This window comes from Doryrhamphus excisus, chromosome 1 (assembly GCF_030265055.1).
Source record: "Doryrhamphus excisus isolate RoL2022-K1 chromosome 1, RoL_Dexc_1.0, whole genome shotgun sequence".
NCBI classification, from domain to species: Eukaryota; Metazoa; Chordata; class Actinopteri; order Syngnathiformes; family Syngnathidae; genus Doryrhamphus; species Doryrhamphus excisus.
The window spans coordinates 20869347-20893760 of NC_080466.1; the positions used below are offsets into that span (position 1 = coordinate 20869347).

The following is a 24414-nucleotide window of genomic DNA, read 5'->3' on the forward strand; positions in this document are numbered from 1 at the left end:
AGTTGTTGAAGAATTAGACCATGTTGGCAGGGACGCCATGATAGATGTTTTCGTAGTCAAACGATCGCTGATTGGTTGATCGCAAACAAGAACGGGTGTGGGTAAAACGCGGACTGTGGACTGCGGACCGCGGTCTAAATAAACGATTCTGATTGGTCCATTTCAAGATTTGCAAGGATTGGTTTGCAAATTACCAGCGGAATTACGCAGTCCGTGTTTTACCAACACCCAACAAGAACCGCTTTAAAAAAAACTGTTCGCAGTATGGCATGCCAAAGTGCACTTGCCCGACGGGAATATCACTGATTGGATTTACTTGCCCGAACTTGCCCCAGGCCATCGGTACATCGTTATTGTCGAGCCCTGATCATTTTGCCGGCCTACATATTCCAATCTGTGCATTGGTTTCAGCACCACGCCGCATTTGTTCCATAGCACAACGGCATGAACGGAATTTTGACAGTCCTACAGTCTCAGTCAGTCAAGTGTTGACTAATGATTGTAGAGTCTGTTATTAAACTGTTATTAAACCGTTATTAAAGGGTGGGGGTCTATCCATCCCAACAGACTCAGTCCCGTCTTTTTAATGCAACACACAGCATAGGACAACACGCCACTGATTAACTCAAGTTAAGTAGATGGTGAGGTTTTGCTGACTGGGGCTGCAGTCCACTCTCAACAGGCCCACTCTACACCCTGGCTTTTTAATGCATGACACTATGTAGGGAGGGGAAAGAGGAAGGATGATAAATACATTTAAATAAATTAATAATAAACAAAAATAAAAGAATAAAGGAAATAGAAGTGGAAAACACTGCAGTTGGGATAGCAGTGACAAAAGGGAAGTAGTAAGACTCAAATGTGATTATTTAATTTGAGGTATTTTAAAGAATATTTTTGTTTTTTCTCTCACATTTATTTTTTAATCTCACTGAAACAATACCATAACATTGATGTTTTTTATATCCATGTTAGCTTGTGATGACTGGTGACTGTATAGTTGTAGTGGTATCTTTTCTTTTGTACTGGACTATGTACGATACAATGACTAGTAATGAACTGGTTGCTCTTGGCACGTAGTTGGGTGCCTCAAGCTGGGTGAGGGTGGTTGGATGTGGGGTTTTTATTCTTGTAGACAAGGAATAATATATGTTTTGTTGGGATGAGGTTGGAATTTGGGTGTTTAGGGGGGTGGGACTAGATAAGTCTTGACTTCTTCCCATTCCCTTTCGAACATGTGTACGTTTATATATACATAGGTATTTTTATTTGTGTTGATTTATGTTTGGTTTGTTGTGCTTTAGATGATGTTCGAAATAAAGAAGGAAAAAAAAAAAAAAAAAAAACCTCCAAAGTTTGAACCCCATTTGTCGGATTGACAGCTCCACAACACCTGATGTAACTTTACGATGTTTAGGGAAATCACCGCAAAATTTGGTACCCACATTTAGTAGACATGTCAAATTTGAGCAAGAGGGGTTGAAAAAAACGACAAACAAAACTTCTTTGCAGGTGCAACTAATTGATTAAAGCCTTTTGACCACAATCCACAGGAGGCACCGTGAATGTGAGTTACAGTCATTGGGTTTCTTCATTGTTTTCACGGCTGTAAAAAGCATTGAATTGAATGGAGATGCAGTATGTGTCAAATCTGTATTCAAAATTCATTACTATTTCTTTTTCTTATAGATTTTTATTGTCACTTTTCATTGTCTATTTCCTCTCTTAGGTAGTTGTGTTCTTATATTATGGATGTCATCTCGACCGTCTGGTTCTGCAGGTGTCTAGCCCATCATTCCTTAAGAGCCCTCTACCTTACCACCCCCAGCTCCGGGCCCAGGCCTGGAGGTACTTCAGCTATATTTTCATGCACACTGGGTGAGTTCCATTATGTGACTTATTTTTTTCTGTGATTTTTTTTTCTTTTTACCTAAGCATTTATTTCTAGTGGGTAAGATTGATTGCTTCTTTGCACTGAGCCTTAGGGTGCTCGCACAATCATGCCGGACTTCAGCTACATTATTAAATTAAAACCTCCCTGACATTCAAAACGTAACATTACAGCTGAATCTCTAAATTTGAAGGTTCCTAAGGTTGTACAATCTGGAATTCATCTGAAAATGTCGGGAAAAATATGCCTGCCTGGTCACAGACGACGTCAAACGCATCAGTAAATCTCATTGAGTATCAAAGGATTACGTCTTCATCTGTCTTTTCTTGCACTTTTTGTGACACTTACACCAAAAAAGTGCTTGCAAATTGAAACTGATCTCATGGGCATTAATAGATTTAGTTGTATTATGTTTAAACTTGAGTGCAGTTAACAAAACGAAGAAGATGTTGGGCTGAAATATATGAACCAGTATATGTTTACCAGTGATATGAATATTAAATGTTTGTTATCTGGGCTGAAGATGTCCTTGTATGTTTGGGCTTGCCTCCCCCAGCTGATCAATACACCCTATTGTCGCCCTCCTTATCATCGATTCAACGATTGCTCAGCTTGCCAGTGTGGTGGAGTTGCTGGGTTTATCACAAACTAAACACATTATTGGTGCTGTTGAATGGAAATGTTGGTGTGCTTATTTGTGTGCATATTCTCACCATGATGATTTTTTTGGCTGCTCCGTTTGAGGAAAACACAGATGCAACACACTGCTTTTAAGCAGCCTGTCGGCCATATTTGCCTGTGCTTTCCTGTGTCATTTAGCTGTAAACAAACATGAAATAGAGATGAAGGTCTCAATCAGACATCAGACAGAGAGCATAAACAAATGAGGGACAGAAGAAAAGAGCTGCTGTGCTTTTGGTTTGTTTGTTTGTTTTTTTTGTTTTGTTTTGTTTCTGTTGCTAAATGAGGGTTGTGATGGAAGGACATTGCAGCAAGGACACAGTGAATATCTGTGAGGTAATGTTGTGTATCGCCTGCTTTAGGGTCTGACACAATGTTTTTAACTGACATAAGAACAGCATTTTAGAGCCCTAAAAGACAAAACATTTGATCAGAGGTCTCAAAGTCAAAGTGGATGTATATTTTTCCCCATCTAAACATAAAAAAACGATACACTAGGGATGTTCCAATCAGGGCTTTATGCTGTCGATACCGATCCCCATAATCCATGGGAGATTACTGATACCGATAGCGATCACATACAGTACATGCAGTGTAAATGTTTGGAGTGACAAATCTTGTGGGCAGTTGGACTGGGACGATAATTAATTAATTAATCACACAATAAATGAAAATGAGCATGATGATTTTGCTGGTTTGCATATATTGCCATGTGCATACGGCGGTTCACTCTATGAATTGGTTTGTTTTTTAGCAACTTGGAGCGTTTGTTCCATAGAACAATAGTTCTATGGAACCATACAGTTTCTTTGTTTTGGTGGGTGGAGGCGGGGCCAGTAGCATACTGTACACACAAATGCAGAAGAGTGTTTCCAATCGGTTTCCCTTGTCACAGAAAACAAGACATGGGAGGACTGTGACACATTTTAGCGCCTCGTTATTCATTGTCTATGTGTGTGTAATAGGATTGAACACCTGAGCCTAAACATGGCCATGCAGCTGCTGGTTGGAGTCCCCCTAGAAATGGTGCACGGAGCCGCGAGGATTGGACTCATCTACGTGTGTGGCGTGCTGGCAGGTGAATGGGGCGACAAGAGCACACATTAATGGACACTTTGCATACAATTTATGTTATTCCATTCCATTCCATTGTTCGGTTCCATTTCGTGTGAAAGAATCAAACACGTGTTTGATTGTGTACTTTGAGTGCTTTGTGTTTCTGTATTTCTACCAGTTGTGGAGGGGTACAGGAAGTTGTGTTGTGCCCATTCAAATCCCCCACATCTTCCCTTGGGGCATATAGAAAACGGCACACACACACACACAATGATGGATTTTAATAAAATTACAGTCTCCACATCCTTCCGACTTAACTTTGACCACAACCCCAAACACTAGTCACATCTATATTTGTGTGTTGGTGTGTGTATGTCTGTGTGTGTTACTGACGCAAGCTATTGAAGCATACAAAATTGCAGAATATAAAATGATCCATTGAGAACTTGATTAATATTCATGAAAATTGTCTCAATCCCTGTATATCCCCAACTGTGTGTGTGTCGTGGGATTGCGGGGGTCAGCCACACACACACACACACACACACACACACACACACACACACACACACACACACACACCCGTGGATACCAGCTGAAGTGGCCCACAGAATTAAGCTCACAGGAAATGCTGCATAAATCAGGCGTACTAACATATACACACACAGTGACACACAAGTCAGTATTTTAATTAGATATCGACCACCAGTGGAGAGGGAAGGACCGGTTATATTGATTGTGATGTTTTTGGTTCATTGTGTCTGGCTGAAAGTGATACTTCCTCTTGGGCTGTTTGGCATGAGCAGACGTGATAGAATGAACATCAGCATAAATGTGTCATTACAGGCAATTTTATGGTCCTCTGGGACTTAAGAGAGAGTGTATTTCCCTAATGACATTTACTATTTGAATCCCATTACTAGTTTACATCACACTATGACGGATACATTTATTGTGCAGTTATAAAATGGAATGGAGTGGGTTTTCTGAAGGGCATTAATATGCAAATAATGAATTTAGTGTTTGTTTAAATAGTCGAACTACTGTTATTCCTAAAACTGACATAAATATGTTTATCCTGCATATAATATGGACAGTTTATATCTTGAATTTATTTCAGGTTCATTCATTCATTCATTCATTTTCTACCGCTTTTCCTCACGAGGGTCGCGGGGGGTGCTGGAGCTATCCCAGCTGTCTTCGTAAGGCGGGGTACACCCTAGACTGGTCGCCAGCCAATCACAGGGCACATATAGACAAACAACCATTCACACTCACATTCATACCAATGGACAATTTGGAGTCGCCAATTAACCTAGCATGTTTTTGGAATGTGGGAGGAAACCGGAGTACCCGGAGAAAACCCACGCATGCACGGGGAGAACATGCAAACTCCACACAGAGATGGCCGAGGGTGGAATTGAACCCTGGTCTCCTAGCTGTGAGGTCTGTGCGCTAACCCCTAGACCACCGTGCCGCTTATTTCAGGTTTATATAAAATAATTAATTTTATTGGTGAACCTTTAAATATAAAAAAAGGCCCCGTCTGAAAATAATCAAAAGGAGCTCGATGAACAGATTCAGGAGCTCAGCTGCACATACAGGGGGGTCAGGTCAAAGGTTAAGTAATGAGTCATTGAGGGGTCAGTGAACCTCTTGGTGTGGCACACACACTCTGGCTCTTTTGTGAGGATGAATGAACTTGCATGTTGACAGCTGAGTCCTGGGAAATAAACAATAGACGGAGAATAAAACGGTGCACTTTAAAAAAAAATTGAACGGCAAATTAGCATTCAGCATAGACGTTTTCGCTAAGAAGAAAGTTTTTGAGAAGAAGAAAAAAAAAACAGGCCTCACTGGGGAATAATGAAGACAAGATAAGAGACTGTTGAACTTTGTTAATAATAACGTTATTCAAGTAATTACAAAGATTGAGGGCAGTGTTTGAGACGTGCTTTAAAAAGAGGAACACTCAAAGAGGGCATGTTGGTTTTAATTAACATCAACTATACATAATAGTATTTTGTCATAGTCACTTCATATTTTGTCTTTAAAGAACATTAAGAGAATATTTTAATTTGATGAGAATTGAAACCTGGCAGGGGCGGCACGGTGGTCTAGGGGTTAGCGTGCAGACCTCACAGCTAGGAGACCAGGGTTCAATTCCACCCTCGGGTATCTCTGTGTGGAGTTTGCATGTTCTCCCCGTGCATGCGTGGGTTTTCTCCGGGTACTCCGGTTTCCTCCCACATTCCAAAAACATGCTAGGTTAATTGGCGACTCCAAATTGTCCATAGGTATGAATGTGAGTGTGAATGGTTGTTTGTCTATATGTGCCCTGTGATTGGCTGGCGACCAGTCCAGGGTGTACCCCGCCTTACGCCCGAAGACAGCTGGGATAGGCTCCAGCACCCCCCGCGACCCTCGTGAGGAAAAGCGGTAGAAAATGAATGAATGAATGAAACCTGGCATTATAAATTAAGGTCAGTGGTTTGTTTTAGTTAGGTACCCAAGTCCTCTCCTACTCCTTTGTACTCTCCTATGTTCTTTTTCTCTAATTCGTAGTTACACAGCATAAATCGTGCACACAGTGCCTTACACTAGATTTATTGGTTTATTCGTCTTCATTGACTATACGTTACAGAGACAACAACACACATCACATACTTTTGGTTGGTTGTTAGAGAGATGTGCAAGGATGGCTGTATTGTCCTGAGATATGTTGTGTTGAATGAGATGCTGAAGCAGTCATTGGTATAGTGTGTATACAGCAATGGGCTCAACATACATCCCGGTGGAACCCCAGGCTTCCTGTTCAGTCTGTGTCTCTGTTAAATAAAGGTTTCTGATTACGAGATGTTTAGCTAACCTTGACTAGGGGAAGGAAATACGATATTGTAGTTGGCTGTGTGTTGACATAGCTCAATTGTTTTTTTATTTCATAAAAATAAGAGACAGACCTCACAGCTAGGAGACCAGGGTTCAATTCCACCCTCGGAAATCTCAGTATGGAGTTTGCATGTTCTCCCCGTGCATGCGTGGGTTTTGTCCAGGTACTCCGGTTTCCTCCCACATTCCAAAAACATGCTAGGTTAATTAGCGACTCCAAATTGTCCATAGGTATGAATGTGAGTGTGAATGGTTGTTTGTCTATATGTGCCCTGTGATTGGCTGGCGACCAGTCCAGGGTGTACCCCGCCTCTTGCCCGAAGACAGCTGGGATAGGCTCCAGCACCCCCGCGACCCTCGTGAGGAAAAGCGGTAGAAAATGAATGAATGAATGAATAAAAAATAAGAGAGCCTGAAAACTGAGGACAGGAAAGACAGGGATTCTTCTAGAGAAGCCAGGGAAGAAAAGGAGGGAGCCAGATAACACAAGTGCTCTTGAAATAATGAATTCATTGATGAAGCACATGTTGGTGCAGTAAAATAATTCCTAGTCATTCTCCCTGATACCTAATTTTACTATCACAACAGCAGATGTTCCATGTTTGTAAGCTAGGTGAGGTTATCTGACCTGTGATGTCTCTGATCACTGCAGGTTCTCTGGCGGTGTCCGTTACCGACATGACGGCTCCCGTGGTCGGCTCATCCGGCGGCGTGTATGCCCTGGTCTCTGCACACCTGGCCAATGTAGTCATGGTAGGTTTTGCTTTTGAGTCTGTGCAAATACGTACGTACGTGTAGACTGCCGAGGATTAGAACATCACTCAGTTGTCATGTCATCGCTCTGCAGCCATCCTCAAAGCTTCGTCTTTCGGGGCACAGCAGGTGCGGCTCTATCTGCACATGCCATACATTCCACAGCGCTTTGTGATGGCGAAATACTTGACCTTCAAGCATGTCTTTATCTTTGGTTTTAATAACTGTCATCATATGCTGTCCATCATCTCTTTCGCTCTCTTTTTTTTTCAGAATTGGTCAGGGATGAAGTGTCAATTTAAATTATTCCGGATGGCCATGGCTCTGGTGTGCAGTAAGTCAAATGAAATACTCTGCTTTTGACCTCTTATTTAGTCTTTGGAAGCATCTTTGGAAGCAAATCCAAAGGAAGATCAAAACAAGCAACAATAAATGAATGTGTGAATGCCCACAAAAGTCCACAAAAAACCTTTGGACTTGTTGGGCAAACTCCCATGCACCGTCAAGGACCCTGCCGAGGTTTGTCCACAGTTCTACCACCTCCTGAAACCGAGATTCAACACTCTGGTTTTGGGATTATCGCCACAACAGGCCTTACAGCCACATGTCTGGTCAGCCACTTCGACAACGGAAGCCTCTCTCAGAACATAGGTGGGAGTTGAAACTCCTTCTGACAGGGGACTCTGCCAGACGTTCCCAGTGAACCCTCACATAGTGGGGCAGATTGCTGAAACAATCTTTCACTTGGTGATACAAGCACCAAAATTGGCACACTTGTGCAATAGAACCTACTTTTTCAAAAAAGTACGATATCCAACTTCAAATACAAAATGGCTGCCATTTTTCAAGATGGCCGCCATTCATAGTCGTTCGAAATCGTATTTGCACTAAAATAATGACTAAATAATGTCATTGTGATAATCTTCATTCATTCATTCATTCATTTTCTACTGCTTTTCCTCACGAGGGTCGCGGGGGTGCTGGAGCCTATCCTAGCTGTCTTCGGGCGAGAGGCGGGGTACACCCTGGACTGGTTGCCAGCCAATCACAGCGCACATATAGACAAACAACCATTCACACTCACATTCATACCTATGGACAATTTGGAGTCACCAATTAACCTAGCATGTTTTTGGAATGTGGGTGGAAACCGGAGTACCCGGAGAAAACCCACGCATGCACGGGGAGAACATGCAAACTCCACACAGAGATGGCCGAGGGTGGAATTGAACCCTGGTCTCCTAGCTGTGAGGTCTGTGCGCTAACCACTCGACCGCTGTGCCGTCATTATTGGATTTAATAAATTATAATACATTCATTTGGTATTCTGACCATAAACATATTGTGTTTATTTGAGTTCTACTTCAACAAGTACATTTTTTTTCAAATTTGCTCTGGCGGCCATCTTGAAAATTGGCAGCCATATTACATTTTATGTTGGATATTGTACTTTTCTTAAAATATGTATCCTGAACGTCATCTGTGCCAATTTTGGTGCTTGTATCACCAAGTGAAAGATTCTTATGAAATGTTTGGATAATCTGCCCCACTAACAATGCGTTTGGGCCTGCCAAGTCTGACCAGCATCCTCCCCCACTCACTACCAGGTGGTGATCAGTTGGCAGCTCCGCCCCTCTCTTCACTCAAGTGTTCGAAACATATGGCTACAAGTCAGATGACATGATCACAAAGTCAATCATCGAACTGTGGCCCAGGGTGGCCATGTGCCAAGTGCACATGTGGGCACCCTTATGCTTGAACATGGTGGACAATCTGTGACGAGCACAGAAGGACAATATCAAGGCACCGCTCGGGTTCAGATCATACCAATCACGCATCTAGAGTAAAATCTCAGTTTTCGTACCCCTAACTTTTTGTACAACGTGGTGTTCCACTACAATTTTTGAGGAAAATATCATGTCTTGGCTGCACGGCGGTCGAGTGGTTAGCGCACAGACCTCACAGCGAGGAGACCCGAGTTCAATCCCACCCTCGGCCATCTCTGTGTGGAGTTTGCATGTTCTCCCCGTGCATGTGTGGGTTTTCTCCGGGTACTACGTTCAGGATACATATTTTAAGAAAAGTACAATATCCAACATAAAATGTAATATGGCTGCCAATTTTCAAGATGGCCGCCAGAGCAAATTTGAAAAAAAATGTACTTGTTGAAGTAGAACTCAAATAAACACAATATGTTTATGGTCAGAATACCAAATGAATGTATTATAATTTATTAAATCCAATAATGACGGCACAGCGGTCGAGTGGTTAGCGCACAGACCTCACAGCGAGGAGACCCGAGTTCAATCCCACCCTCGGCCATTTCTGTGTGGAGTTTGCATGTTCTCCCCGTGCATGTGTGGGTTTTCTCCGGGTACTCCGGTTTCCTCCCACATTCCAAAAACATGCTAGGTTAATTGGCGACTCCAAATTGCCCATAGGTATGAATGTGAGTGTGAATGGTTGTTTGTCTATATGTGCCCTGTGATTGGCTGGCGACCAGTCTATAATTTAGTTACCCCATGCTTTCCCCTATCAGTATGAACATCTATGCTAGTGTAGAGATAATTAACATTTAACTGTGTTGATAAAATCCTTTTTTTCTTCACACAGTGAGTGTAGAATTTGGGCGCGCCGTGTGGCTCCGCTTCTACCCACCAGCCTTTCCTCCTTGCCCCAACCCCAGCTTTGTTGCTCACCTTGGTGGAGTGATGGTAGGTCTCACGCTGGGTGTGGTGGTCCTGCAGAACTACGAGCAGCGGCTCCAGGAGCAGTCTCTGTTTTGGATCTTCTTCTGCGTCTACACCTTGTTTGTGCTCTGCGCTGTCTTCTGGAACATTTTTGCCTACAGCTTGCTTGACGTGCGATTACCCCCGCCGCCGTGACATGCTTATTTAGGGGTTCTTCTTTCATCCATATACTGATACCTCATACGCTGAGTCGCATTGTGGAATCAGTCACAAATGATCTCCATCATGCATGTAGTGCGCTGATCTTTCATCCACTTGCTGCATTTCTGGAAGAAGCCTTACATATGTACATCGTGTAAGATCATACAGCCCACACCCACTGGTAATCATTATAACGGAACTGTTGTTAAAACAGAATGAGAAATGTCCACACGAACACAGGTATTTTAAATACATATTATAGAAAAAAAATACCAGTAATATATTCCTTAACGTACACACTATACCACTACAATGGTTTGTGGAAATTGGTTTAGTATTTTTGAGTCATCCTCCACCGTTTTAACTGTGCTATTAATTACTGCTATGAAAATCATTAATGGTGGCCTGAGACTGGTCTAAAGTACTGTTGTATGTTCATATGACTTATTTATGTATTTATGCATTTTTTTGTAAACATTATTGTTGCTATCATCTGATTGGTGCCGTCTGTTGCTTTGGCATGCTCTTGACAGCCAAAACCTTGTGGTATAGGGTAGCGATATATACTGTACATGACCCTGGAATGCGGAGAAATGTTTTTAATACCCATGTACGTGTGGACATAGCCGCAGATGTGAGCCATTCTGTCCACTTGATGTTTGCCTCCTCTGATACGGAACCCGAAGGTGCCTACTCACAAAGCTTGGTGAAAGTACATCGAGCATAGTCTAGCATGGACCTCTTCTGTTGGGTGACACTCTATTAAAAGTGTTCTCATTGTCAAAGTATGCATTCATTTGGCATCATAACAACTTTGGCTCAAACATACTGTAACAGACTATATTTACCTGCTAGGAAGATGATGGTAGTTCAGTTTGGGTTTGTTTGTCTTAGTGTTTAAATGAGCCTCATACCTTTGTGTGTAACTGCACCAAAATGTGTGTACAGATAAATGCACAAGCACAAGTGCCATTCAGACTTTTAAGCTTTCAGAAGTGATGCCAAACTGTTGTCCCATTGGGCATTTGCTGTGTTTTTGTTTTTTTTAATAGATTGTTAATGTCAGCAAATATGTTATTTATTGATGGTAAAATGGTGACTTACGGGGGAAAAAAAATCAGCACCGGAGAGCTCTCTGGTTTTTATTCTTATAACCAAATTAGCAGAAAAGTACACAGGTGTGAACTTGATTGCATCCCAACTGGTGCTGACTCAAATGATGCAAAGTTGGAAAGAAAGAAATCAATGTGCGCTCTCTGTCCCTTTCAAAATTGTTCATTGAGTGAAATAGAAGTGGACTGGAAGGCGACCACAACCCCCAGTGGTAAAGAGTTTAACCTCATGTTACTCTGGTAACTGCTTCGCACAAACCTTATTATTGTGTAGTTAAACACAGTTTAACTTGTTTGCCGTTGATTGTTTTTACTATGAGGTACTGATACTGTATGTTGTGTACATTCTGTGGCCCGTCTGCATTGTTAGCAATATATTGTATCCTATTTATACGTCCGTTAAAGATAGTAACTGGATATATGTTATCAGGGCTGTGACAAAATTGATGGTGAAATTACTAATATTTTAACAATGTGGATATTTTGTAGATTTGATATGTACATACTGGAGTACATTAAACATTTTTTCAAATAAACAACATAAATTATTGATGTTATTATTCTGAAAATGGCAATTTAAACTTTTTTAAGCCCATGGAAACAAAGCCAAACTGGAGTTTACCTGATCATGTGACTTGTGCAACTTTGTTGCCATCTAGCGGACACTTGTGTTTCTCGCTCCGCCCACAGACAGACAGAACAATAATCTATGGTTTAATTGTCATTATTATGAAAAGACATATCCAGTACAATGAGATCTTAATTATGTTCAAATAAAACCGATTGAAAAATAATGGAATTGACAGCAATACCGTAGTTGAGTCAATCGGGGCGTGTCTACACTACGTCACGTCTAAGCAGGCCGTTGCTACTTCCTGCGACAGGCGCCATTTTCGGCGTTGAGGCTGAATTACAGCATGCTGTTGTCAAACAGATAATAAGAACTAATTTGACGTAGGCCTTGTTTTTCTGTATTCGCTGTAAAAATGGGACGAAAAAAGAAGAAGCAGATGAAGCCATGGTGCTGGTATCCTTTTGAATGGAGGACCAAACGTCAAGATAAAGGCACGGTCTTTCGGAAACTCGCCCTCACAAAAGGCAGGCCTAAACTACCTTGAACGATGTTTATTGTTTCCGTTGTCAAAAGCTAGCGTGAATAATGTTATTATAGACTGGTGACTATCTTTACTGAGAATTATTAACATTCATAACATTCATAACTCAACCGTGTGAATTTCTGAGGTTCGTTTGTATAAAAAAGTGGCGCTGGCTAACACGTTAGCCTTGCCATGCAAATGTAATGCTGTGTGTCGTAAGCTGCTAACGCCTTAATTTATAATAAAGAACGTATTCAGTGTATTTTGTAATATTTTGTTTGCGGTGAAATGCAATGGAATTTAATACAAGTCAGCAAATAGTCTCATCGTTAAAATGCTTTACTTAGTTTTCCGCGTCATTTCTTGTTTTCGGGAAACAACCTTAATTCCCTTCCCAAGGTACTGCAATCGAGATTTTGATGATGAAAAGATCCTCATTCAGCATCAAAAGGCAAAACATTTCAAATGTCACATTTGCCATAAAAAACTATACACTGGTCCAGGTCTGGCCATTCATTGCATGCAGGTGGGTGAACTCATTGTACACTTTTATAAGTTCTTCTGTTCTTCACATCTATCTATAGTAGCATATGCTCCCGTTGCATGTATTTCAGGTGCATAAAGAGACAATCGACAGTGTACCAAATGCAATTCCTGGAAGAACAGATATCGAGTTGGAGATCTATGGTATGGAAGGGATTCCAGAGAAAGATATGCAAGAAAGGAGACGAACATTAGCGCAGAAATCTCAAGGTTTGCACACCTTTTGGAATATATGCTGAATCTAATAAGACACAAATGAATGGATTAGACTTTGAGTGATATCCTTTCACTATGTCTTGGATTTCAGACGGAGGGAAGAAAAGGAACCCGGATGATTCAGATGAGGATGATGATGACGATGAAGCAGGACCGTCAGTGCAGCAGGTGGCTGGAGTCCCGCCTCAGGCAGCCTATGCTGCACCTATGGCTCAGCCTGGGATCCCTACTGTAACCGGTGCAGCGGGGATGCCTCCAGGTGGATATCAAGGTGAGTGCCAAACAACGTAAATTTAACCATCCAATGTTAACTTTCTTGATGCCTATCCTCTTCTTGTAGTTGGAATGCCTCCAATGATGCCAGGTGTTCCTCCCATGATGCATGCCATGCCCCCTGGTATGCATGGAATGCCTCCGGGGTAGGTTCACAATCATTTTCTCTCTTTACCTGTACTTTCTATCCTCAGATGTCTTGCTATGCTAATAACGCATTGTAAAAAAAAAAACCTTTTGACCTTGAGAACACATTGTCTCTTGCAGGATGATGCCAATGGGTGGAATGATGCCTCCCATGATGCCAGGCATGCCTGGTATGCCCCCAGGTGAACTCACTTTAGGACAAGTTGTGACCTAATTCATATCACATATAAACAAAGTTGCCAGAAATTGTATGACCTACATTGTGCAATCAACTATCTCGATTGAAGTGATTACCTGCCAGTTGCAACTGTTCCCCGCTTTTCACTTTGATCACCTTGATCCAGACGGTTAGCAAGTCACTGCAGTGAGATGGCTCCTTTTTATATTTTTTTACATCATAGGGTATGGCCCTTGGCTTCCTCCATATCTATAGTACTTTGTCTTTAATAGCCACTAACAATAGGCACAGTTGTTTGTTTTCCCCCCATATTCATGAGCGACCAGGCAAAAATTAAGATAACAGCTAAAGTTTCATACAGTGTATCTGTGTGTATTAACAGCTCCAAATGAAATGAAAGTCATCAAGCGAAAGGATACCACACAAGTCTAAGAATCTTTGTCTAACACTAGTCTCTTTAATAATAGCAGAACATTTGAATCACCCTTTAAACCACACTTGGTACATCTGCTTAGGCCAAGCACTGTTCCAGGGTCTTATTTTATTTTTACTTTCAACTTTAATTTGGGGAACATCTGTGGTTGCACCTCTGAATGTTTGGCCTTTCTTTCTCCTTGCTTAGGAATGCCACCACATATGGCTCCAAGGCCAGGGATGCCCCACATGGCCCCTGCTCCAACGGCAGGAGCGATACCCACACGACCAACGGTACCAGCGGCTCAGCCGGCTGTCACCAAGCCTCTTTTCCCCAGTGCAGCACAGGTTGGAACTTCGCGACTCATATTTACAGATTACATACCCCATTTGTGAAGGCCTCTTCCCTACGAGCCTCCTCTCTACTAGACAGTGTCCATCAGCTTTGTGAGATGATGTTTATTTGGTTGCCATATACAGGATTTTGATTTGTTACTTGCGGACCTTTTCCAGCGCCCTGTTTTGCCACACTTAGTCAGCTCGTCCACTTCCACAATTTTTATGTTTAAACCCTTACAAATATGTGATATGCCAATGCTGTGATCTCCTTTCCACCATGCTGCAGATGGGCTCTGGTGTTCAATGCAGCACAGCAGCCGTTTCCTCTCCACCCGCAGACCTTCAGTCTGCCTCCTCTCAGCTTCCCTTTCCTAACACGCCACAAGTATGCTCACAAACCAGACTGTGGCAGTCAGCTGCATGTCGCTTTCTCACTAACTGCTTGTAAAGTCCAACATGGAGACCAGGCAGATTGCTATTGGCGTTTGTCTTGCAAGCCCAACCTATGCAGCAAAGGTAGTGCAAGGGCTTACACAGTTGGTGTCACAGACGACTACTCCCCAACAACACCTGGCTGTGATTTCCTTTTTGTTACCGTGCATGAGCTTTGTTAGACTTGACAAGGACAACAGTTTACATCTTAACCTCGCCACAGACTTGCATGATTTCTGCTTGAACCTCTCTGGGTTTCAGTAATGATTGGATGTGCTTACTCATGTATTCATTGTGGTACTGAGTTAAAAGCCCGAAATGGAAGAAATCAAAAACAAAGTGGCCTATTTAAGGTAGGGTTAAAAATCACTAAGGATTACAGTATAAATATTTAATAGAAAGCTGTAGGTTTGTGTGTTGTTTACTAGAATCAACTGAATGAACCTTTTTTTAAAGGTTGGCCATTTACCCCTTGTCTCTTTGTGCAGGCCCAGCAAAGTGCTTCAGGAGTCGCTGCATCCAACTCCCACAGCACGGCAGTCTCCTCCGACCCACCCAAGGCAACATTCCCTGCATATACCCAACCCTCTGTCTCTTCCTCCTCTTCCACTTCCTCATCTAATCCATCTAGCAGTACTGTGGCCAAACCCCCAGCCACAGTGACCACTAAACCTGCTACCCTCACCACCTCGAGTGCAACTAGTAAGTTGATCCACCCTGATGAGGATATTTCGCTGGTAAGTTGCTTGAACTCTCTTTTTTGCCCTTAACACAGTAAGTAATGACTGATACATATATTAGAACATTTATATGGCAGGCTTTTCAAGTATTTTGGCTATTGTATGATATGAATAGAAGTATGTATTCATGGGCACATCACAGAAACGGAATTATGTTATAGTTTTAACTTTACGTAATATTATGATTCTCTTACGTGTGCATGGGAAAGGATGAATCCAAGCTTGATTATCCCCAGTTGGAAATTGTCTGCCACCACTGGTACTTTACAATTTTGTGAATATCTATCATTGTTGTAAGGTATGTAGCAGTGATTCTTCTGTGTAAAAATCTGCTCTTTGTGTTGTCTCTGCTAACAGGAGGAGCTGAGGGCCCAGTTGCCCCGGTACCAGCGTCTGTTAGCAAGGACGGGGCAGGCCCATGCGGCTGCTCCCCCAGTGGCCGCTGTAGGAGGCATGATTGCCCCACAGCAAGGCCTTCCACCACAGCAGCCGGGCATGAGGCATCCCATGCATGGTGAGAAACATAATAGGACAATTGGGAATACAACAATTTTGGAAATAATGGACTTTGGTCAAACAGCCATCATAAAACTACTACGGCCGTTTTTTAGCTGCCACACTAAAAAGCTCTTTTTGAAGAAATCTTCTTGCTTAATTATTTGGTCACTCAACTGAGCTCTATTGACTTATGCTGCTGACAACTTTATAACTCCCAAAATTTGATTTGGTTTTGCACATTCTAACCTCTCAGGCGTTCATTTTAAAATTTTTGCTGGATTCCAGATATCATTAAGTGTTAAGTATTGAAATTAACCTTTTTTGTTCCCTGTGCCCTCTCTGTAGGTCAGTATGGGGCCCCTCCACAGGGCATGCCAAGCTACATGCCTGGAGGGATGCCTCCGTATGGGCAGGGTCCTCCTCTGGTTCCTCCTTATCAGGGAGGCCCCCCACTGGGCATGAGGCCACCTGTCATGTCTCCTGCTGGGCGCTACTGAAGCAGCAAAGCAGCCACTACATTAGGTTTGAGGTTAACACCTTTCTCTCATCCTTGTACATTTTCTGACCTAGCTGCAAGCAAAGAGCAGTAAGCCCAGTGGTGGTGAAGACTTAATTATTTGTTAGCAACACGTGGACATTTCATGTAACCACAGTCCAACACCACACAAGTTCCTGACTGCTTGTTTTGTTATTTCATCACTTGTGAAGATGAAATTCTTTCCCTCATAGGTTTCACTCAGGTTCTTAGAGGTGAAGTGTGTTAAAGTGATTCATAGTTCTGTTGAAGCTGCTGGACTTACATGAACGTACCAACCCCTTACAAAGGCAAGTTTACCTTGTAAACCATTTATTGGATTGAATTTCTTTTTGTAGATCACTCGAGGCCCTCACAGCATGTTTAGGTGCTGTTGGACTTGCGTCCCCAACCTTGGTTGGTGAGGGTCTCTGTGATAAAGATGATTCCAACTGTTATCAATCTGCAGCTCATGAGTCTAGCTTTCTTCTTATTTCAGGCTTGTTTTAAGATTTTCCTGCTTAAAGGGTACCTGTGTGCATCCTTTGTAATGTTTTATCAATCTGTTGTAATAAAATCCACCTTAAAAATGCAGTGCTGGTTTGTTGTGACGTGCGTGAAGGTGAGTCACGAAGGTTTGTACCATGTTTTTGTCTCAGACGCAACACCAAGTTGGCCATCATTCTCTTTATGTGGCACCCACCTGACATTTCTTTAAACAATTACTCAACGCCTTGAACTAAGATGGCCAACTTGGGGTCCAAAATACTGCATGATATCACAAAACATGAAAGAATGGTACAGTAGTAGAATCTTTGACATTTAGTTATATTGTTCAAAATGTACACTTGATGAAAATACCACCCAACTATACAGAAACTGCAGCAAACACCAGCTCGAATCATATTTTTTAAATTGGTAATTGGTTATAATGGGAATCCAAACTACAATATTTTTATCCTGTTCACAAATAGTGTTTTTTTTTTTTTTTTGCAGAAAGAGCTGAACACCTTTATTTTCCTGCAGTATGTGTATTCAGTGGGTCCCTTTATATTCACAATGCTTACATGGTCATTGTCATGTGTTGGACACATGCTTGGGATTTGCTGTGTGTGGTATTCAGTCAGGTTGGCCACATAAAGACCTAAAGAATGATTTTGTCATACTTTCGTGAGTTTAATAAGGATGACAACCCTCAGTGGTGCTGCCGATCACTTACTGCTTTGTATCTGTCTGTTGTCTGTAGCCCTTCCCACTCAACTTTTCAGCCTTGTACCCACTCACCTGGCGCTACAGGCCATTTAAACTCAGTAAGTACCTGCTATTCCTTGTAATGTGGGTCTGTACTGTACAACTATGTTAGGCCTTGTATGTATTCATGTATGGTGCAAATACGTTTTCATTCAGACTTTGATAGTTGAGATGGTACAAGCAGGTGAGTGTTAATTCAAATCAAATGGTAGCCATGCGATGGACTGAAATGGTAAGTAAACACCAGTGAAAAGGACTTTTTAAACGGCCTTCTTAAACAGCCTCACGTATGTGCTGCTGTCCACCTAAAAGTCTGCATCTCCGTTTTTTTCAGTCATACAAAACATGCACACAAAAGTTTATTAGATGTGATTTTTGTTGCATATTATACTACATTAGTATGAAAAAGTGGTAAAAATATGCAGTGGTGCTCATGTAAATAAATGATAGTGACAGTATGGAAATAGAAAAATGAACTGATAAATTTACTGGAAATTGTAAATATTTCCATTTTCATGTCATTCTTTTGCAAATTGTTAGAAATAATAAATCGTTGGTGACCTGTAAATATGGCCCCCAAATGTATAAATGTTTTGCATGTTGAAGCCGATTACATCCATGTATTAAATCCCCTGCTGTGTTTTCAAGTTTATACTAATAAACTTTAAGTCACTGCATTATTCTGTCTTGTGTGATTCAGTTGCTGGATTGAAGTTTGTGGGACATTCGGTCAATCCACGTCACCTAGTGGCCATTAGTGGCTAGAGCAACCACTCGCTTTTACATTGTAATTACATTACAATAATTGCAATTTTAAGTGAATATTACTGAAAATAATATATTTTGTTTATTAATTGAGGGAAATGTATCGTAATACCCCACATTCAATTTGAAATAGACATTTCTTTTTTAAACTAAAGAATCATTAGTGCTGGCCAGCATCAGGACAAAGATGGCAAAATAGACCTGGTGGTATCTTGAGCAAAACAAAAAGGAAACTGACCTATAATTAAACAAAAACACCACCCACCGCCATCTAGACCCAATGTCCCAATGAACTATTGGATCCATTTAGAAACTAGAGAAAAAGATTCCTCAAAACGCAAGCATGTCGTATGATTTGTGTGCATACTGTATACTGTTTGTGTGTGTATTGTTGGGACAATTTGTATTACTATAATGTAGCATTTTACTACCAAAAAAATGTAATGTGTCCGTGTTCAAACAAAGGCACCTTAAGTAGTACCAGGCATTTTAAATGAACAAGAAACTGAAGAAACAAGGGTGGTCTAATCATTTTTTCCTTGACTGTTTATTGTATGTGTATTGTATATTTATACTTGTGTATGTGTGTTTATATATTTAAAATATATATATATATGTATGTGTGTGTGTGTGTGCCACCAAAGATAGAAATCAAGAGGGAAGAGATCTTGGGATCTGATCTGAAACATGAAAAATATGCATTTTTTTTTCCCATGTTTAGAAATATATGGCCCATCCTGTACATACGTATGTTCATGTTTGTGTTTTCTGAGAACTGAGACATCTTGCACTGTGGGCTAACTACGACTTCCTCTTCTGTTCCCCCTTGAGATCAGAAGGTGGAGCTTGGTAGGGTTCCTCCTGATTGCATTTCTGTTCGCTGTTCTAAACCCACTTTGGGTTCTTACATATGTGTTGTCATGACTTTGGGTCTCTGGATCTGAGTTCCAGTGTTCAGAGTGAAATAAAGATGATTGGAATCCGTCACCTGTGGACTTTGTTGGTGATTGACAGTGTGTTTGGTGAGTTGGACTTTGACATCCCTGTGTTGGAATTAATACTGTTTCTTTAACATGTCTGATACTTTTTGTGTCGGTAGTGAGTGGTGACATCCAGTTCCTGGAGAAGCGGGTGGGTGAGGTGGTGGTCTTTCCTTGCTCCATCAAGACCAGTAGCCCCGCACCTTTGGCCTTCTACTTAAAGCGTACTTGGTTGCATCTCAATGACGTTGTCTTCAAGTACACCAACACGGAGGCACATGTGTACAATTCTCCGGACAAACAACGTCTGGTGGTCAGCGGTGACCCGAGGAGCCACTCTGTAAATGTGACCTTGTCCGACCTGAGAGCCAACGACACAGACCGTTACGTCTGTGAGTTTGTGGTGGAGAACCCGTCTTCTGTGGATGAGTACCGACCAGGAGAGATGGAATTCTTCCTCCTTGTTCATGATGGTGAGTAGACTTTATCCGATTGGACAACAGAGATGTTAAGACACCTGCGCTTACTCACTGGTAGGAGGTAGACATTTGGGTTTCATCTCTTGGTTCCCAAAGTGGGGGACGGGAGGCAAAATGTGACCAACCAAAATACATATTTTCACCCAGAATTACTATAAAGTGAATTAACTGATTAAATGCAATATTTAAAACAGGGGTCTCAAACACGGCCAAATGTGGCCCGCAGGACACTAGTTTGAGGCCACCACCTCGATATGAAAGTTTAATGTTAGTGCGGCCCGCGCAAGTTTGATATGGATGCTGTATGGTATCATGTACCCAGAAAAAATTATTACGTTTGATTCATGTTCATGTTAAAGGTTAAATAACTGTTAATAGTTATCCTCCCTATCCGTGTGGAAGTGGTAAGTTTTTGGCTATTTAAGTTCAAAGGAAATAACTTGAAGGCTACCGTTTAGGTCGCTAGCTCTCTAGTTTGCGAGTTAGCATGTGTCTCAAGACCCTGCAGTTGCGCAATATGTTGTAAATAAAAAGAGTATAAATGTGACTATAGTCGTGTTTTGTCATGTCTACAGGGCTCTAATAATGCTTTGTTCATTTTAATCTGAAAAAAATAATTTGTCTACCCACCAACTATATGTGGTTTCTTAAGTTTTTATTATTTGCCGTTTTATTATTATTATTATATATATTTATTACTGATTGATTTTCTTTATTCTTGATTTGTTTATTTTTCATCTTATTTTGTGCAGAAAAATAAAAATTAAGATATTTGAGAACAGTGGAATGTTTTATCAGAGCTTTTATTGTAGAAAATCGGAACCAAAGCACTGAAAAAGTTATATATTTTTCAGTTTTTAATAAATTTAAACCTGATGCGGCCCAGTCTTGCCCAGACCCTAGCTCCAGTGGCCCCCAGGTAAATTGAGTTTGAGACCCCTGATTTAAAGTAAATTATGATAAACTGATTTTTTCAAGGGTGCAGGAGTATGGAATCCATGGCTTCCGTGACTATAAATAGTTTGGGGACCATAAACTGAACCAAAACGAGCGTCTCTCCCGGGCGGTACTTACCTGCCACTACATGCCTTGAGCGGCAACAACTGCAATCAAACAAGTAATGAGTCTCACAGCATCTCCATAGGACTTTGACTAGACCAGGGGTCTCAAACTCGTGGCCCAGACGCTAGTTTGAGGCCCCCACCTTGATACCAAAGTTTAATGTTAAAATGACAGCTTAAAGCTGTGTGCACACCGGACACAATTAACATGATTTTGCCCCGCCCATACTGTTACCCTACCATGTTACCCCGCCCTGTTTTGCTTTGGATTAGCAATGAAGCTAAAGGCTTATGACGCTGGGTACAAATAAATGCAGGAAATGATTTGGAATAAAACGGAAAATACACGTCAAGATAAAGCATCTCATCAAACATGTTGTTAAAGTTACGACGCTGCTCCCAGATGGAACTGAGTACGATGCTAACTTGCTAATTGGGTCAAATTATTAAGTTTCATTCATGTTCATGTTAAAGGTTAAATAACTGTTAATACTGTACATTGGAATCTGAAAAAAATAATTTCTCTACCAACTGTATGTGGTTTCTTACGTTTTTCTTATTTGCTGTTTTATTATTATTTTACTTATTTATTACTGATTTATAGTCTTTATTCTTAATTTGTTTTATTAATTATTAATTAATATTTTTTTTAAATCTTATTTTGTGTATAGGAAAGTAAAAATTAAGATATTTGAGAACAGTGGAATGTTTTATCAGATATTTTGGTGTGGAAAACCGGAACCAAAGTACTGAAAAAGTGTAGGGTATAGCAGAAGCAAAAGCATTGAAGATATTTTTTTTTAATAGATTTTTTTTTCCAGTTTTTAATAAATGCGTTTTTTTTTTTTGAAAACTTGATGCGGCCCGGCTTCACCCAGAACCTAGCTCCGGTGGCCCCCAGGTAAATTGAGTTTGAGACCCCTGTTTTTCTTCAGCCATTCAGAGGTGGACTTGGTGGTGTGTTTTGGATCATTTGTCCTTCTGCAGAACCCAAGTTGGTCACAAACAGTTGACTGGTAGACAGCAGAATTCATAGTTCCATTTATCACAGCAAGTCTTCCAGGTTCTGAAGCGGCAAAACAGCCCCAGACCATCACACTACCACCACCATATTTTACTGTTGGTATGATGTTCCTTTTTTGAAATGTGATGTTACTTTTACGCCAGATATAACGGGACACACATCTTCCACACACACTTTGAAGTACACGATAACATGTACACAATGAATATGTCTGATTAGTAGTAGGAAGAAGCAGATTTGATTTAATCCTTTTTAAGAAGATGCACTGCCCATTTCCTGTTGTGTTGCTACCTCTAAGGCCAAACATGCACCAGGTCATTGTCTAAGCTTTTATTCCCCCCTCCCCTCTTGAGATGCCCCCAATGGATGGGTGGACATAGGGCGGTTAGAAGTGTGCACCGGGGGTTCGGCCGTCATCCCCTGTCTCCCCCCTCACGGCGAGGACCTGCCAGTGGAGGGGGTAAGCCTGACGCGGCAAAGGGGCCGAGATCCCGTGGAGCTGCTGTACCACTCCAAGCACCACCATCACCACCGCAACGGACCACCCTCCTCCACCTCCTCACGCTTCCAGCTGTGGTCGGCCCCGGGGCCCGGGGGCTTCACGTACAACCTCACCCTCCACCAACTGCAGCCAGAGGATGGCGGCTTGTATAGCTGCCAGCTCCTCCTGCGCGGCCGCCATGACAGTAGCGCATCACTAGACAGGCGACGAGCCGTCTTTGTTTCCGTGCAAGGTAGGTGCTGGCCTCACAACGGGGGGGGGGCCCATCGCCATGCTGCTCCCCAATTAACACCCTCTAACATCTTTTTTTTTTTTTTTTTTTAATACATCTTAACACTTGCTCGTTGCCCAATGGCTTGTTCAGCCTGCAACTAGGAAGGAAGTGGCCTCGGTGGCTTCTGCAATTCCACGGAACTCTTTGTATTTTAACTGCCGCTTTTCCTTCCTCCGAGGACTCAGCACTTCTTTTTGTTTCTTTTCTCGCCACAGGTCAATGCGGCTGCTCAAGCTACACCACCCTGCTGTACGCGCTGTCCTCCTCCGTGGCGGTCCTCCTCGTTCTCCTCACATCGTTGCTGCTCTACCAAGTAAGTCGGTGTTGACCAGCACCTGCTAGTTTGTGGGTGTGCCCCCACTTCCTCTTGCAACTTAACCGCGAGTTTCACAACAGTTTTTTCTCACAAGGAAGGTAGTGAACTTCATGTGTGACAACACCCATGGGGATTTGGTGTGATTGGCAGGAAACTCACATTTTTGTGCATCTCACTGATTTGTTTGCAGAAGAAAGCATGCAGCAGCGGCGGCGGCTCCAAGACACGTCCTCCAGCACCCATCTATGAGGAGATGGTCGGTGTGCAGCCCCTCGGTGTCAAACTGGGGCATCTGGAGGAGCCCAGCGAGGACAAAAACTGCCGGGTGAAGAGAACCTGCCTGGAAAACCATTATGAAACACCCATTGGGGCCCTCAGAAAGTAGTATTAGAATCGTAATATTGGATGTGAATAGAATGTTTGCCATTGGACTGCCGTCTACTGTGGAACCTTGCTTTTCGTCATTCATTCTTTCCCAAAGGTTTGAAAAAAGAAACTAACTAAAAAAACTAAGGCAATACGAAATGATATAAATCCATTAAATGCTTTATGAAATAGGATTTTTCCATGCAGAAAAACACTGTGTGTGTATGTTTACATACATACATACGCATATACGTAAATACATATGTACATACATGCACATATACATGCATACATATGTACATACACAAACATACATACATTCGTAAATACATACAAAGGTACATATATACATACATACACATGTACATACATGCGTACATACATTCACACGTACATATATACGCACATATATATATACACGTACATACATACACATGTACATGCATACATACACACCTACATATGTATGTACACATATATATATATATACACATAAGTACATACACACATATGTAGATACATACATACACACATCCACACATACAATCATGCATACATACGTACACACATACATATGTACATATATAAATACACACACACATGTACATACATACACGCATATGTACGTACATACATACACATGCATATGTACATACATACGTATATACATACATACGTACATACATTCACACATGTACATATATACGCACACATATATATATATACACACGT

General features: G+C 41.6%; 3 protein-coding genes across 12 annotated transcripts in view; all 3 read left to right on the forward strand.

Annotated features, from left to right (window-relative positions):
- Positions 1 to 11984, forward strand: part of rhbdl3 (rhomboid, veinlet-like 3 (Drosophila)) — a 45643-nt gene extending 33659 nt beyond the window's left edge. For all 5 annotated transcript variants that reach the window (XM_058069422.1, XM_058069424.1, XM_058069423.1 and 2 more), the window contains 5 exons: positions 1730 to 1878; positions 3538 to 3650; positions 7170 to 7270; positions 7544 to 7604; positions 9884 to 11984. In XM_058069422.1, the coding sequence (XP_057925405.1) occupies positions 1730 to 1878; positions 3538 to 3650; positions 7170 to 7270; positions 7544 to 7604; positions 9884 to 10155 (696 nt within the window). In that variant the 3' untranslated portion in view covers positions 10156 to 11984. The remainder of the gene's footprint in view (positions 1 to 1729; positions 1879 to 3537; positions 3651 to 7169; positions 7271 to 7543; positions 7605 to 9883) is intronic.
- A 143-nt stretch (positions 11985 to 12127) lies between these two features.
- Positions 12128 to 17258, forward strand: znf207b (zinc finger protein 207, b). Of its 6 annotated transcripts, XR_009129315.1 has the most exons (12): positions 12133 to 12300; positions 12770 to 12896; positions 12985 to 13123; positions 13221 to 13400; positions 13470 to 13548; positions 13670 to 13731; positions 14350 to 14489; positions 15401 to 15649; positions 16010 to 16166; positions 16496 to 16679; positions 16880 to 16975; positions 17164 to 17258. XR_009129315.1 is itself a non-coding variant. In XM_058069421.1 (11 exons), exons 1-11 carry the CDS (start codon positions 12260 to 12262, stop codon positions 16645 to 16647), a joined length of 1425 nt encoding a protein of 474 aa, XP_057925404.1. In that variant the 5' UTR covers positions 12128 to 12259; the 3' UTR covers positions 16648 to 17258. The 6 variants fall into 6 exon arrangements, 5 of the variants coding, with proteins under 5 accessions (XP_057925404.1, XP_057925403.1, XP_057925400.1 ...); XM_058069421.1 differs by adding an exon at positions 14767 to 14865 and having other exon boundaries at positions 12128 to 12300; positions 16496 to 17258; XM_058069417.1 differs by having other exon boundaries at positions 16880 to 17258.
- Positions 17259 to 17919: 661 nt separating this feature from the next.
- On the forward strand, positions 17920 to 23812 carry LOC131126878 (uncharacterized). Its single transcript, XM_058069428.1, has 7 exons — positions 17920 to 17974; positions 19454 to 19529; positions 19626 to 19702; positions 19780 to 20133; positions 22578 to 22958; positions 23216 to 23313; positions 23507 to 23812. Exons 3-7 carry the CDS (start codon positions 19651 to 19653, stop codon positions 23699 to 23701), a joined length of 1080 nt encoding a protein of 359 aa, XP_057925411.1. The 5' UTR covers positions 17920 to 17974; positions 19454 to 19529; positions 19626 to 19650; the 3' UTR covers positions 23702 to 23812.
- The last annotated feature ends 602 nt before the right edge of the window (positions 23813 to 24414 follow it).